Genomic DNA, 11,437 nt, shown 5'->3' with positions numbered 1-11,437 from the left:
CGTTTCTCATGCTAAACGCCTATGTTTTCACAGCGCTATCACTCGCCGAAGCGCCGGGAAGCTCCTTGCTTTCTCAGCCGTCTAAAACACATCGTCAACGCTGCCGATAACGAGCGAGCCGCCGTTCTCTCGGCCTCCCCACCACGCGTTGATATTCGCACGACGTGGAAAGACCGCCCAGCGGCACATGCGATGAGCACAAACCGAGGGTGCGACTAGCCCTTAGGTGCAGGCCCACAGGCTGAGAACACTCGCCCACCAAGTGCCAACTGTGTAGAAGAGCCGCACCTGTACTCCGTACCTGGGATACAAATGATTGGCCTCAAAAGAAAAGAAAAAAGATGACATTCGGCGTTGGGCGCTGAACTAGCGCCATGCGGCGCGGTGAGTGAGCAGGCGCGCTTAGGCCATCTTCCCCAATCATCCTCGCATTCGAACGCCGGTGAATTGCATGGTTGCCACAGGTTGCCACCCGACGAAGTACGGACGCTCGCGGGCCATCGCCGTCATCCCCTCACATCGCGGGAGTCCTCCGGAGTTGTTTGCTCCTGAGCCCATTGAGATCAGTTTGATCATTGATGGGTCGCACAGATCCCACGCTCGACCCATCTTAGCGTCGACTTGATCAACCCTTCTGCTCCCGTCGCCCTGCTTCGCGGTGTCGTCTGGTTCCGCTCACGATTCCGTCCACATGGCTGTTTTGAGCAAGTGTGCAGCCAGGGTGCATAAGGTAAGCAAGTCAGCTTGGGCATACTTGGTACATTCACGGACTAGCGTCGTGTTCCCACTTTATCCGTGTTATTAGGTCACCTTGTACCTGATTACATGGTGCATCGACCAGAGGGCTCGCGGCCTGGAACTTGCCTGGGTCGCCAGCTGGATGCCATGCACAAGCATCCACGATCTGTCCCCTTCGCAATGGTTGTTTCAAGTGACCATGGAGACACGCACGGGTGAGGAGACTTCTTTGTCGTTCTGTCTGCCTCATGTGATGCACTACACGCAAGTGTACGTGCATGTACGTCACTTTCCGTTTGCACGTTGCCACTCACCTGTTGCAAGATCGCAACGGTCAGTGCGTGCCGAAGTCCACGCTCGGCGGCGTTCCGTGTCAACGATGGTTCACAGGACAGTGGGATGATGTCGCACGCTACGTATGATCTTCGAATTCGTCGACATGGTGGCGTGGCAGGGTGTATGTGCTATGAACGTGCTTGGCTCGGGTTCTAGTGGTCGGCCCATTGTATTCACGACAGTCGTTACCATGCATCGGAACGAGCTATGCCCACCCGTCCACCCCATCCGTACGTCTTTGATGTTCACCAAGAGTAAGGCAGTCTCGGCGGAGCGGGCGTTGATCGTGGTGGAACAGGAGGACGGGCGCAAGCTGCACGTACATTTCATGCGTGCCTGGCAAGGCGCATGCCCTGTGACGAGTGCACTCAAGAACGGGGCAAGCCGTGTGTACAGGAAAAGTCTAGCCATACGGTCGCTGCATCCGGAGGATGCCGATGGAAAGGGCTGAGTTCGCAGTAATTCTACGCGGTTTTACGGCTCTTCCGATCACTGCTCCGCCATCGCCGTACGCTGTGTTGGCGTAATCGGAGCTCGCGGCAGGAAAACGCTAACATGCGCAGTCAAAAACCCTGCCCCATCGTCACTCGCATGCGAATATCGATTCTTGGAAGGAGTACACGGACGATGTTCAGGACACCGGAGCGCCCCGGCCGGTCCGCGGGGATGTCATGCGTCATTGCCGTGGGCGGGCGGCTAGTCGGTCCCTCGCCGGCTCGCGCTCGACCTGAGCCGTGTCCACCGCAGCGCGCGTCGGCCTACGCGCTGATCTATTGCACTTTTAGCACGCTCGACCGCCCTCGCCTGTGGCTGGCTCAGGTCTGCCCAGGTCTGTCCCCTCTGGGCCCCCCGTCGCCCCTGCGCAGGCGGCCACGCTTTCTGATCGCCGCGCCCGACGCCCCCCCGCCCAACTTCCACTGCCCGCCCTCAGGCTCGATGGTGCCCAGCTCAGCGCGCAGAAAGATAGATCAAGGCCGACAGCGCGGACTGACATGGACGACTATGGAGTCAGGCCCAACCACCCACGAGTGAGCTCACCCACGAGCGAGCTCTCCTCACACGTGCGGACCGGCGGACTACGCCCAATCAGAGAATCATTGGCGGTCGGCCGCGAACGCGGTCCCCCCTCGACATCGGTTGTTTCTGGGATCAGCGAGTATCTCCGCCTCTTCCCAGACAACGCCCACAGTCCCTGTCCGCGACACCTTCGCCGTTCTCACCGTTTTGCAATGCGGAACTCCAGCCATGCTGCAAGATGCACCCATTCGACCCTGCCAAGCGTGGACCCCAGGTCCTCTCCACATCTGGTCAATGGATTTCACGAAGGCCACCGCGTGCTGTCATGCCCCTCGTCCATCGGGCCCGTGTGGCCAGATCTGCCTTTACCTTTCACCTGTCTGGGACTGATCACCAGGAGACCGGCAGCAAGAGCGCTGGGCCAGAAGATCTAGAGGCGAAGCGACATCACTCAGCTCGGTTATCGGCTTTTCACCCCATACATTCAAAATTACATCCCGCGATCTCATGCAGCGATAGGCGGACTCCTGGAAACCTATGTAACGCGTCCTCGCCATCCTCTCCCGGCAGCCTCACCATCAGAGCAAACGCCCCTCCCCACGATGCCGTCTTCGAACTCGCCCGTGACCTTCCTTCTTCCTGATCTCCACGCTCTCACCCCCTTCAAGGGTGGCTTCAACCCCAACCATGACCGCTTCCAGTACGAGCGCGCCGAGCGCAACGCCCTCTACTCCCACCTCCCCGAGCGCAAGCGTGCGTTTTTCAGCGCGATGACGGGCGAGCTCCTCACCGCCCACTCCTGCCCGTACGCCACCTTCGAGCGCCTGCGCGTCCTCCGCGACTTCATCGACCTCCTCTACGTCTTCGACCTCACCACCGACGACGAGTCCGGCGAGGCGGCCTGGAGCTCCACCCACACCTGGTCTCACTCTTTCGCCGACGAGAGGTATGACGACGGCACGCGACTCTGCAAGCTTATCAAGAGGTTCGTCCGCTTCTTTCCCCCCGATTGCCTTTGCCTTTTCGCTACCGGGCAACGTAATGATGCGCCACGTTCTGCCCATGAAGTGCGCGCCGTTGTGCTCACGCGCCCGCTGCCCATCCAGGTTCACCGCGCAGCTCCGCAAAGCCTGCCACCCCGTCGCGCCGAACCACTACCGCCGTTTCGTCGAGCAATGCCGTTTGTACGCGGAGGCGACAGCGCGCGAGGCCGAGTACCGCGAGCGCGGGATCGTGCTCGACTTGGAGGCATATCAGGAGTCACGCCGGCACGCGAGCGGCGTCCTTCCATGCTTGACGCTCGCGGGCATCGCGCACCTGACGGAGCTCCCCGACGAGGTCGTCGACCACTCCGCATTCTACACGATGCTCATCGCGACGACGGACATGGTCTGGTGGGCCAACGTGAGCTTCCCTCCCTCCCTCTCTACCCTGGATGCCCGCTGACCGCCGCTTCCCCGCCGCGCCCCGTTCTCTCTTCAACCTGAAACCGTCCCCACGCGCGTCCCGACTGCCATCACGTCGCCGCGTCGCACGCCGACAGGACCTCTACTCGTACAACATGGAGCAAGCGATGGGCCACTCGGCCCACAACGTCCTCACCGTGCTCATGAAGGCGAAGGGCCTCGACCTCCAGGGCGCGTGCGACTACGTCGGCGCGCACTACGCCGGCCTCATCCGCACCTACCTCGACGCCAAGCGGCGCCTGCCGTCGTGGGGCGCGCGCGCCGACCGCCAGATCGCGCAGCACGCGATGGGCATGGAGGCCTGGGCCGTCGGCAACATCAACTGGTCCTTCCAGACCGCGCGCTACTTCGGCCACGCGCACGACGACGTCCGCCGCACCCGCATCGTCGAGCTCTATCCGCCCCGCACGTAACGCGTCTCCCTCTCCCTTTGGCGCCCGCGGCCGGAGGGCGGGCGCAGTGAGACTCGGCGCCCCACGGTGCGGCTGGACCGCGGCTGGGCTGCGACGGCGACGACGCCGGTGTCGACCCTCTCGGAGACGGCGCGCGGGTGGGCGCGCGCCCCGCGGGGCCCTGCTCCATCGGTGTCAGGTCTCGCCGCCGGCTTGCGGAGCGCTTGGGTGATCCGCCTCGACGTGTTGCCGTTCCCACACTTCCCCACCAACCTCTCCCCTTCATTTCCCCTTGGTCTTCCCTGCCTGCGCACATCCTTGCGTCCCCGCGTGCGGTCCCAGCCGGACACTCGACCCGGCCGGACACGTCGAGACGGGGCCGCGGACGGCAGACGGGGCGCCTCCGACGCGCGCGCGTTCCTACTGCTGGAAGGAGCGCGGAGGCTAGCACGTGGCGCGGGCGCTGGGCTTCGCAGAGCGACCGCAGAAGTGCTTGTTGGTGATATGGACTCCGTCCGCGAAAGCTTTGTTTTACGCTGTTTGAAGATACTCGTCACTTATGTTGTAATTTTAAATCCCTAATCGACCACCTGTACACGCCACGAGCGCGAATGACCAAGTTCAAATGCAGAAGAGAGCTCAGAACATACCGTCGGGGACAAGTTTTGCAGCTGGTAGCAAAACGATAAAGCCCTCGGCTTCCCGCATATACGCCGTCCGACATCGGTTGCGGTGGAACTCGAAAAAAAAAAAAGACAAGCGACGCTTTGCGCCCGGGTCGCTCTCGCCCGCTAGGCTCCGCTACTACGCCTGTGTACGCGCGCGGCCGGACTTTTTCGAGCTCCGCCGCAACCGACCGCATATGTACGGGAAGCCCTGGGAAGCCCAGGGCTCTATCTTTTGTCACCAGCTGAACTCATCGGCATAACCGCTTGAAGACTGCGGTTGAGACGGGCCTGTGACCCGGATCGGCGCTATACGTCATCCACAAATTTGGCGTCGCGGTCTCTGATGCGAGGGCCGCGGTCGAGATATGTTGATGAGACCCAGATACGACCCCGCGGCCGCGCGAGCCAAGATCCGACCTCGATGAGACCTCGGCAGGTTCGGAACGAGAACGGGTGATTAAGGCAAGCATTGGATTCACAGCGTGATTACGAGGACAGAGATAGATGGGCTATGGGGTTGGAAGGGCAAGGGTAATAAAATACGACACAACTTCAGAGGTTCCCAGTACGATTACTTCGACGATTTCCTTACCCCGCAGGTATACTACTGCCGTCCACTGTCCGCGTGAGTATGAGGGGTAACCAAGTAGCCTCGAGCATGTCCGAAGTCCGTAGTGTCATTGGGGCAGACGATTCGTCGTGAGACCGGGTTGGGCCGGTCAGATGGGGATGGATAGATGGAATGGGCGGAAGGCAGAGTGGTGCGATTAGAGGAGCTGCTTCCAGCCCGCTTCACGGCACTTCTTGACAAGGCGCTTAACTTCCTGGGACCGCGCGCGTGTGGTGACGAGCAGCGTGTCCGGCATATCGACAACACGATGTCATCCACACCGAGCATGGCAACGAGCCGACCGGACGCAGGCACGACGATGCCGCCAGCAGCTTGCTCGGTGACGACTGGACAGACGGGCAGGTGAGTTGCCGACCAGGTATCCGTGCATCCGATGACGTACCGAGGCCGCTATCTCCGAGAATGCGGGGTTGGTTCGACTCGGCAGGGATGAGGTCGGCGAGAGAAGAGAAATCTCCGACGTCGTCCCAACCTGGTACCGACGACACCGCTTAAGCACTCGCCCATGCTTCCCAAGAATGAATGGGACCACTCACCGAACGTGGCGGGAACGACCGCGACCTTACGGTCCATGGCAGCGGGCTCCGCGACAGCATTGTCGATGGCGATCTTCTCAAGAGTGGGCCACACCTCATCAAGCACGGACTGCCGGAGGCTCTCGTCGTCCCACGCGAGAGCGATCTTCTGCAGACCTTCGTGCAACTCGGCTTGTACTCCTTCAAGAGGTCCATGAGGAACGCCGCGCGGGTGACGAACATTCCGGCGTTCCAGCGGTAGTTACCCGTCTTGATGTACGCCGCCGCCGTGCGCGCGTCCGGCTTCTCCTTGAAGCTCGAAACGAGTCGCGCATTGGGCGCATCACTCATCCCGAGCTTCTCCCCGAGCCGGACGTAACCGAAGCCGGTCGAGGGGTGCGAGGGGCGATACCAATGGTGACAAGGTAGTCCTTCTTCGCGACTTCGACCGCCTCCGCCACCGCAGACAGGAACGCGTCGTCGCCGGAAATCATGTGGTCCGCCGCGAACGAACCAATGATCGCCTCCGGGTCGCGAGCCGCAAGCACAGCTGCAGCGAGACCGATGGCGGCCATCGAATCCTTCGCGCTTGGCTCGCACAGAAGGTTGGACAGCAGGAGATCGGGGAGCTGCTCAGTGATGCCGCTGACATGGGCAGGCCCGCGACGATGGCGGTACGTGCGGGGGAGGAAAGGGGGATGAGACGGTCCCAAGTTGCCTGGATGAGCGAGCGGCCCTTGAGTGTGAGGTCAAGCAGGAACTTGGGGTGGCCTTCTCGCGAAAGCGGCCAGAGACGCGTGCCAGCACCGCCGGCGGGGATAACAACCCAGAATCCAGGGATTTCGCGGATGCCGAATGGGAACTGTGTGAGCGAGTTGTCGCTTAGAGGAGAGGGAACATAGAAGGTGGGGGGTACGGCGAGTGAGGAGATGTTTCCCGGAGTGAGGAATGGGGACTTCGCGCGGAGTTGAGGGCTGCCTGGCGCGGGAGTTTGGAAGCCCGGGGTTCCGAGTCTCGAACCATTGTTGTTCTGCGGATAGACGACCAAGTCAATGATTGTGACTCGCGAGGCTCGATTAGAGAACGAAAGTACAGCGAACAGTGACTGGCCTAGCATCCACCAATAGAGCCATAGTCGAAGGCAACAGGCAACCAGGTCCCTGGACGTGTCTTTGATCCGTCCGTGCAGAGCATCCTCCGACTGCGGAAATTAGGCGCAACTTCGGCTGGCCCGCTCTGGGAGACACATTGACACCCACGATCGCGCTGATGTCGGGCACGTTCGCCCGTCAGACCGCATGGGCGGCGACCATCGGGGATGTTCCGCCAGCGCAGAGCCCGCGGGTGGCGAAGGAGCGGAATGACCCAAGGCCACAGCGCACAACATGCGACCATTTGTGGTACAGCAACGACGCGCGAAGGAGGCGAATGGCAAGTGCGCAGGAGACTGGACGCACCATCAGACCCTCCTTGACCTGACGTTCAAGACTCGCATTGGATTGACGAAGTTCGTGGCACTCTGAGCGCAGCTCTGCGATTTCCAGGCTCTGTGGCTCGCGATGTAAGCATCTGCGAAGCAGAGGAAGGCGTGAAAGGAGACGGCTCACGGATTTGTGAACGGCTTCAAGGATCTGCCGGAACATGATATCGACGGCAGGCCCGCCGGGGACCGTGACGGGCGCAAAGGAAGGCTGGACGGGGGTGGCCATGGTGCCGGGCAGGTGCGTCGCAGTGGGAAGCAAGAGGAGACTGCGGATGGAGGGCGGAGGGAGAGAGATGCTTGACGTGTCCGGGAGAGCCGCACTGGACTTTGAGCGAAGCGGACGTGCTGCGCCGGGCGCGCCTCTCGACGGGCCCCGTCCCGCCGGGATCATCGTCGCGCGGGAATCGCTTTATGGGCGTCCCTCGACTCCCTCTTCCTCGTCTTGTCCCATCCTCCTATCCGCCAGCCATGCCATGATCATGTCTTTGCGTTTCAGGCGTTTCTTGCAAGCAAAGGACGGACTGCGCGGCGCACACGAACAATGGATCGAGGATCCACGGGAAACCAGATCGGTCGCTGGCTCAGCCGAAATGGACCAGTGCCGGATTTTCCCTCTCTATCCCGAAGGTGACGCCCATGATGTGGGACGGACACGCCCATGCGCTGCGTGGCCTGGAAACTGGTAATCATAAGACAGTAACAACATGTCATAGGATCCTGCGGGACACCGCATGAGCGAGCAAATGTCCACTCCGCAACTGAGCCGTTTTCAGAGAACATACGACCTCGGTGCCGCCCGGGTCAGCACATATAAGAGTCTAACGGGCTTGTATAGAACCCTCATGCAACAGTAACTTTTGTCAGTAAGTACTGTTTTGCGGACCCGAGAGTGCCTGGGCCCAATATGGGCCCTCCCAGCGCACCGGCCGCATCCCCTGGTCGCGAGGGGAAGTGCCGCGGAGCTGATTTCGGTCTCCGCTGGATGGCAGCGTGCGTCGACGCCGTCTCCGACGTCGTTGCCTCAATTTTCACCTCATCGCAACTTCATGCACCTGGCTCCGTCCTGGAATTGACCTTCAAACGCACAGTACTTCAGCTCAGGCCACATAACGTCGTTGTGAGGCTCACCGGTGAGATGCGCGGTTGCTGGTAGCATGCGCGCACAACGATTTGACCACAGCAGCTGCTTAGCGAAGCAGGTCAAGCATTAGGGCAGACACATGTATGGCGTTGGCATGACCTGCACGCCGAGCGTGCCGTCTGGCTGGAGGTGCGCAGCTTAAGTTCGTCTCGTTTGTGCAAACTTGAGCGAGCGTTTTCGGCGACGAGCTGATGATAATGACAGGTGCTCAGCAGAGGCTCGCAAATCCCACATATGCCCGCGTAAGACAACACGGTGCGCCGTGCGTGGAGGACGTACAGGGCTCGGAAAGAGTTTCGTGTCCAGAATGAGCCATGGAAGGCCAGGCAATAGGGTATTCGACTCGCCGCGTTTCCACAAAGTTCAGTCGTGGCCGGGGCAGAAAGGGGCGGCGCACACCATGCGTGTGCCGAACGCAGCCAGCGCTGGAAGTGCGTGAAACGATCAGGGGGGCAAGGGCAGGTGTGTGCAAGGGGGCAGCTTTACGACTCGGCGCACCTCGTTCTCATTAAATTCTGTTGTCGGAAAGCCGCGCCGCCGCCGCGTCCCTCGTCCCTCGATCAAGCTTCATCATTCTTGTGGGTAGACAAGGGTTTACGTGAGTCCCGACCGCTCGACGACAGATGATTTTGAAACCCACCAGTTCGCATCCCCACCCGTACGTGCTCACTTCCGCAACGGCCTAGTCCTACAGTGCGCATGCTCTGCTGGGGAAGACGTGGACCGCCCTAGTGTATGACGAAGACGCAAGGGTCTAGGTCCTTTTCATGCTGGCCATGCCCGAGGACGCCACGGCCATGACTGGGAAGCTGTTGGCACCGCGACGATAAACGAACGGCCGGCTCTGGACCAGTGCATGAGGGAAAAAGACATGGAGGGCGCGGGGCTAAACAAGGTTCTGGCGACGTCGGAGCTCGCCGCTGCGCCGACCCGAGAAATCACACAGCGGACGCCGGAACCCGCACGTGCGTATTCAGTACGGAAGAGGGCCCGGGCATCGACACGGAGTCGCAGTCCTGGGCAGTAAATTGTCCGGCCTGCCAGTTCCGTGAAGACAACGGGCCCCATCGCTGGCTTTCCCAGCCCGCGAGCCATCCATTCGCTCCTCGGGCTCTGGAAGTCGGCGGCCGCCCGGGTTCTGCTCCTTTGGGTACTCTTTTCCTTCGTCCCTGCGTTTGTATTTAGGGGGCGCGCAGTAACGCTAGACACGTCCATGTCCTCCTGCTCTGCCGTAACGCTCTAGCGGCATCTCGTCGCCCTACAAGCGACGCGAGCGAGAACTCTGTTCCTACCCAGGTCTGTGTAGTCTTCTTGACCCTGAAGTGAAGCGCACCTCGCACTGTTCTCACCGGTCGCAGACATGCCCCCTCGGAGTAGGTTTTCACGACCAGTGAGTGCAATTCACAACTTACCGCGTTGTTGGTCCACCATATGCTCATGGATTAAGCTTCCCCGTTCGCACGTAAGGTCGGGTGGATCATGCGGCGTCTTCCTATAGTTCCCATTCGCGGGTTCGCTTCCGTTTTCCTGGAATGATTCAGTCTCCGCCCAGCCTAACGGATCGAGCTGTACGCGGCTCCGCGCCCTCATTTCGCCAAGCCCAGCGCAGACCTATACAGAGTTCAGGTGCGTTCGATTTCTACCCTCGATCGCAGGTCTCGTTCTCAGCAGCTGAGCACGGTGCATCCCTTCAATCTTGTGACAGAACCTTGGTCTAGGCCACGACAGGACCGCGTGGGTGCACTGCGCCGGGGCTGGCTTGGTTAATCGAGCGAAAGCGGCACGGGTCCGACTTACCCTCGGATCCTTAGACAAATGATACGGCCTGTCAAATGTTAGTCATGCCGCTGGACTAACGGCAGCGGAGGGCCTCTTCCAATTTATCTCCGTTGTCCGTGGGAGAGGTGCGTACCACCAATATACGCTGTTATTCACACGACCTCCACTACACGAAGGGTTTCTGCCCGATACATGGACACTAACAAGCCAGTTTTCCCAGGCGCAAGAGACATATACAAATTGCGCCCACCGGCGAGAAAATCGCCCTCCCCCCACGATGTTTGTGCTTTTTCGTCAACTGTACGTTTCCTTTACATGACCTTCGCCAACTTCGAAGATCATGCCGGAGTGAGGTGCTCAGCACAAATACAAATGCGCGAGAGTGAACCGTGGGCTGGGTTCATCCACGTGCAGTGCCATGTGGCCGCATATGCGCTGTCAGCGAATGCTTCACGGCATCGCGTGTGCGCTGGAGGATGGTATGTCTGCCTCATTCCGCTACCCTGACCCTACTCTGTTAACTGACAGATCTTCTTACAGCCTTCCCGTTGTGGACCCCCTCTTCAGGGTCGCTTATCAAGCTTCAACCAATAAATAGAAAGCACAAACTCTACAGTGAGCCTCAAGGCTGCGATTCGGTATCAATCTTAAAACCAAAGCCTCGTGATGTTCTCGAGCTGCCTGCCACGTTACTGAAGGACTCGGCGCGCATCAAGCCTGAAGTGCGCCCGTCCTTCCTTCCAGGGTAAGTACAAATCGCGTGCGCGTTTTCTCTGTATTAGTAAATCCGAACATACCTAGATGAAGACGCCTGATCGGTACGATCTGTCCAATGGTGGACTGCAGAGCGATCGAGGCATGCCCAGCCTGAGTCGCCTTTCACTGTGCGGAATCCTCTCCCGCACGCTTGGGTTCACGTTCTGACATGTTTTCACGTCATAAACACAGAGCGGAACACCAGATGAACACCTCCGGCCTAAAGTAGGGCCCTCGTATCGCAATTTGTATATCGAAAACACGTGGTTTTGTGAGTGGTCCCAGGATCTGCCTCCCTCTCGTTAAGCAGCCACTCATCGCGACCTTCGGTTCACACAGAGATGCGCCCCTATGTTCAAGTATAGAGCGAATGACGACCACGAAGCTCGAGCCCTCTGCTTCTTGCCACAATAAGCGCCGGTCCGGTCACAGGGCGCGTTCTCAGCTGGAGAGCATCAAGCTCGACTCTCCTTCCCCGTGCACACGCGAAATACGCTGTATCCGGAGCGTTTGTG

At 60.0% G+C, this 11,437-nt stretch overlaps 2 protein-coding genes across 2 annotated transcripts; one reads left to right on the top strand and one right to left on the bottom strand.

The window, feature by feature from the left end:
* Positions 1-2,693: 2,693 nt before the first annotated feature.
* BXZ73DRAFT_102086 (terpenoid synthase) lies at positions 2,694-3,970 on the top strand (the record flags this gene model as incomplete). The annotated part of the gene is made up of 3 exons (XM_048015105.1): positions 2,694-3,076; positions 3,198-3,495; positions 3,635-3,970. The coding sequence occupies 3 exons, from the start codon at positions 2,694-2,696 to the stop codon at positions 3,968-3,970; spliced, it is 1,017 nt and encodes a 338-aa protein (XP_047877184.1).
* Positions 3,971-5,384: 1,414 nt separating this feature from the next.
* On the bottom strand, positions 5,385-8,283 carry BXZ73DRAFT_90407 (mannose-1-phosphate guanylyltransferase; the record flags this gene model as incomplete). Its single annotated transcript, XM_048025624.1, has 10 exons — positions 5,385-5,441; positions 5,495-5,574; positions 5,631-5,720; positions 5,785-5,905; positions 5,941-6,123; positions 6,186-6,392; positions 6,431-6,793; positions 7,221-7,310; positions 7,371-7,512; positions 8,279-8,283. 10 exons carry the CDS (start codon positions 8,281-8,283, stop codon positions 5,385-5,387), a joined length of 1,338 nt encoding a protein of 445 aa, XP_047877183.1.
* Positions 8,284-11,437: the final 3,154 nt, after the last annotated feature.

This window comes from Epithele typhae (assembly GCF_022376455.1).
Source record: "Epithele typhae strain CBS 203.58 chromosome Unknown BXZ73scaffold_29, whole genome shotgun sequence".
Classification (NCBI taxonomy): Eukaryota; Fungi; Basidiomycota; class Agaricomycetes; order Polyporales; family Epitheliaceae; genus Epithele; species Epithele typhae.
Note: the sequence above shows the minus strand (reverse complement) of the source record. Positions and strands in the feature narration are given on the sequence as shown.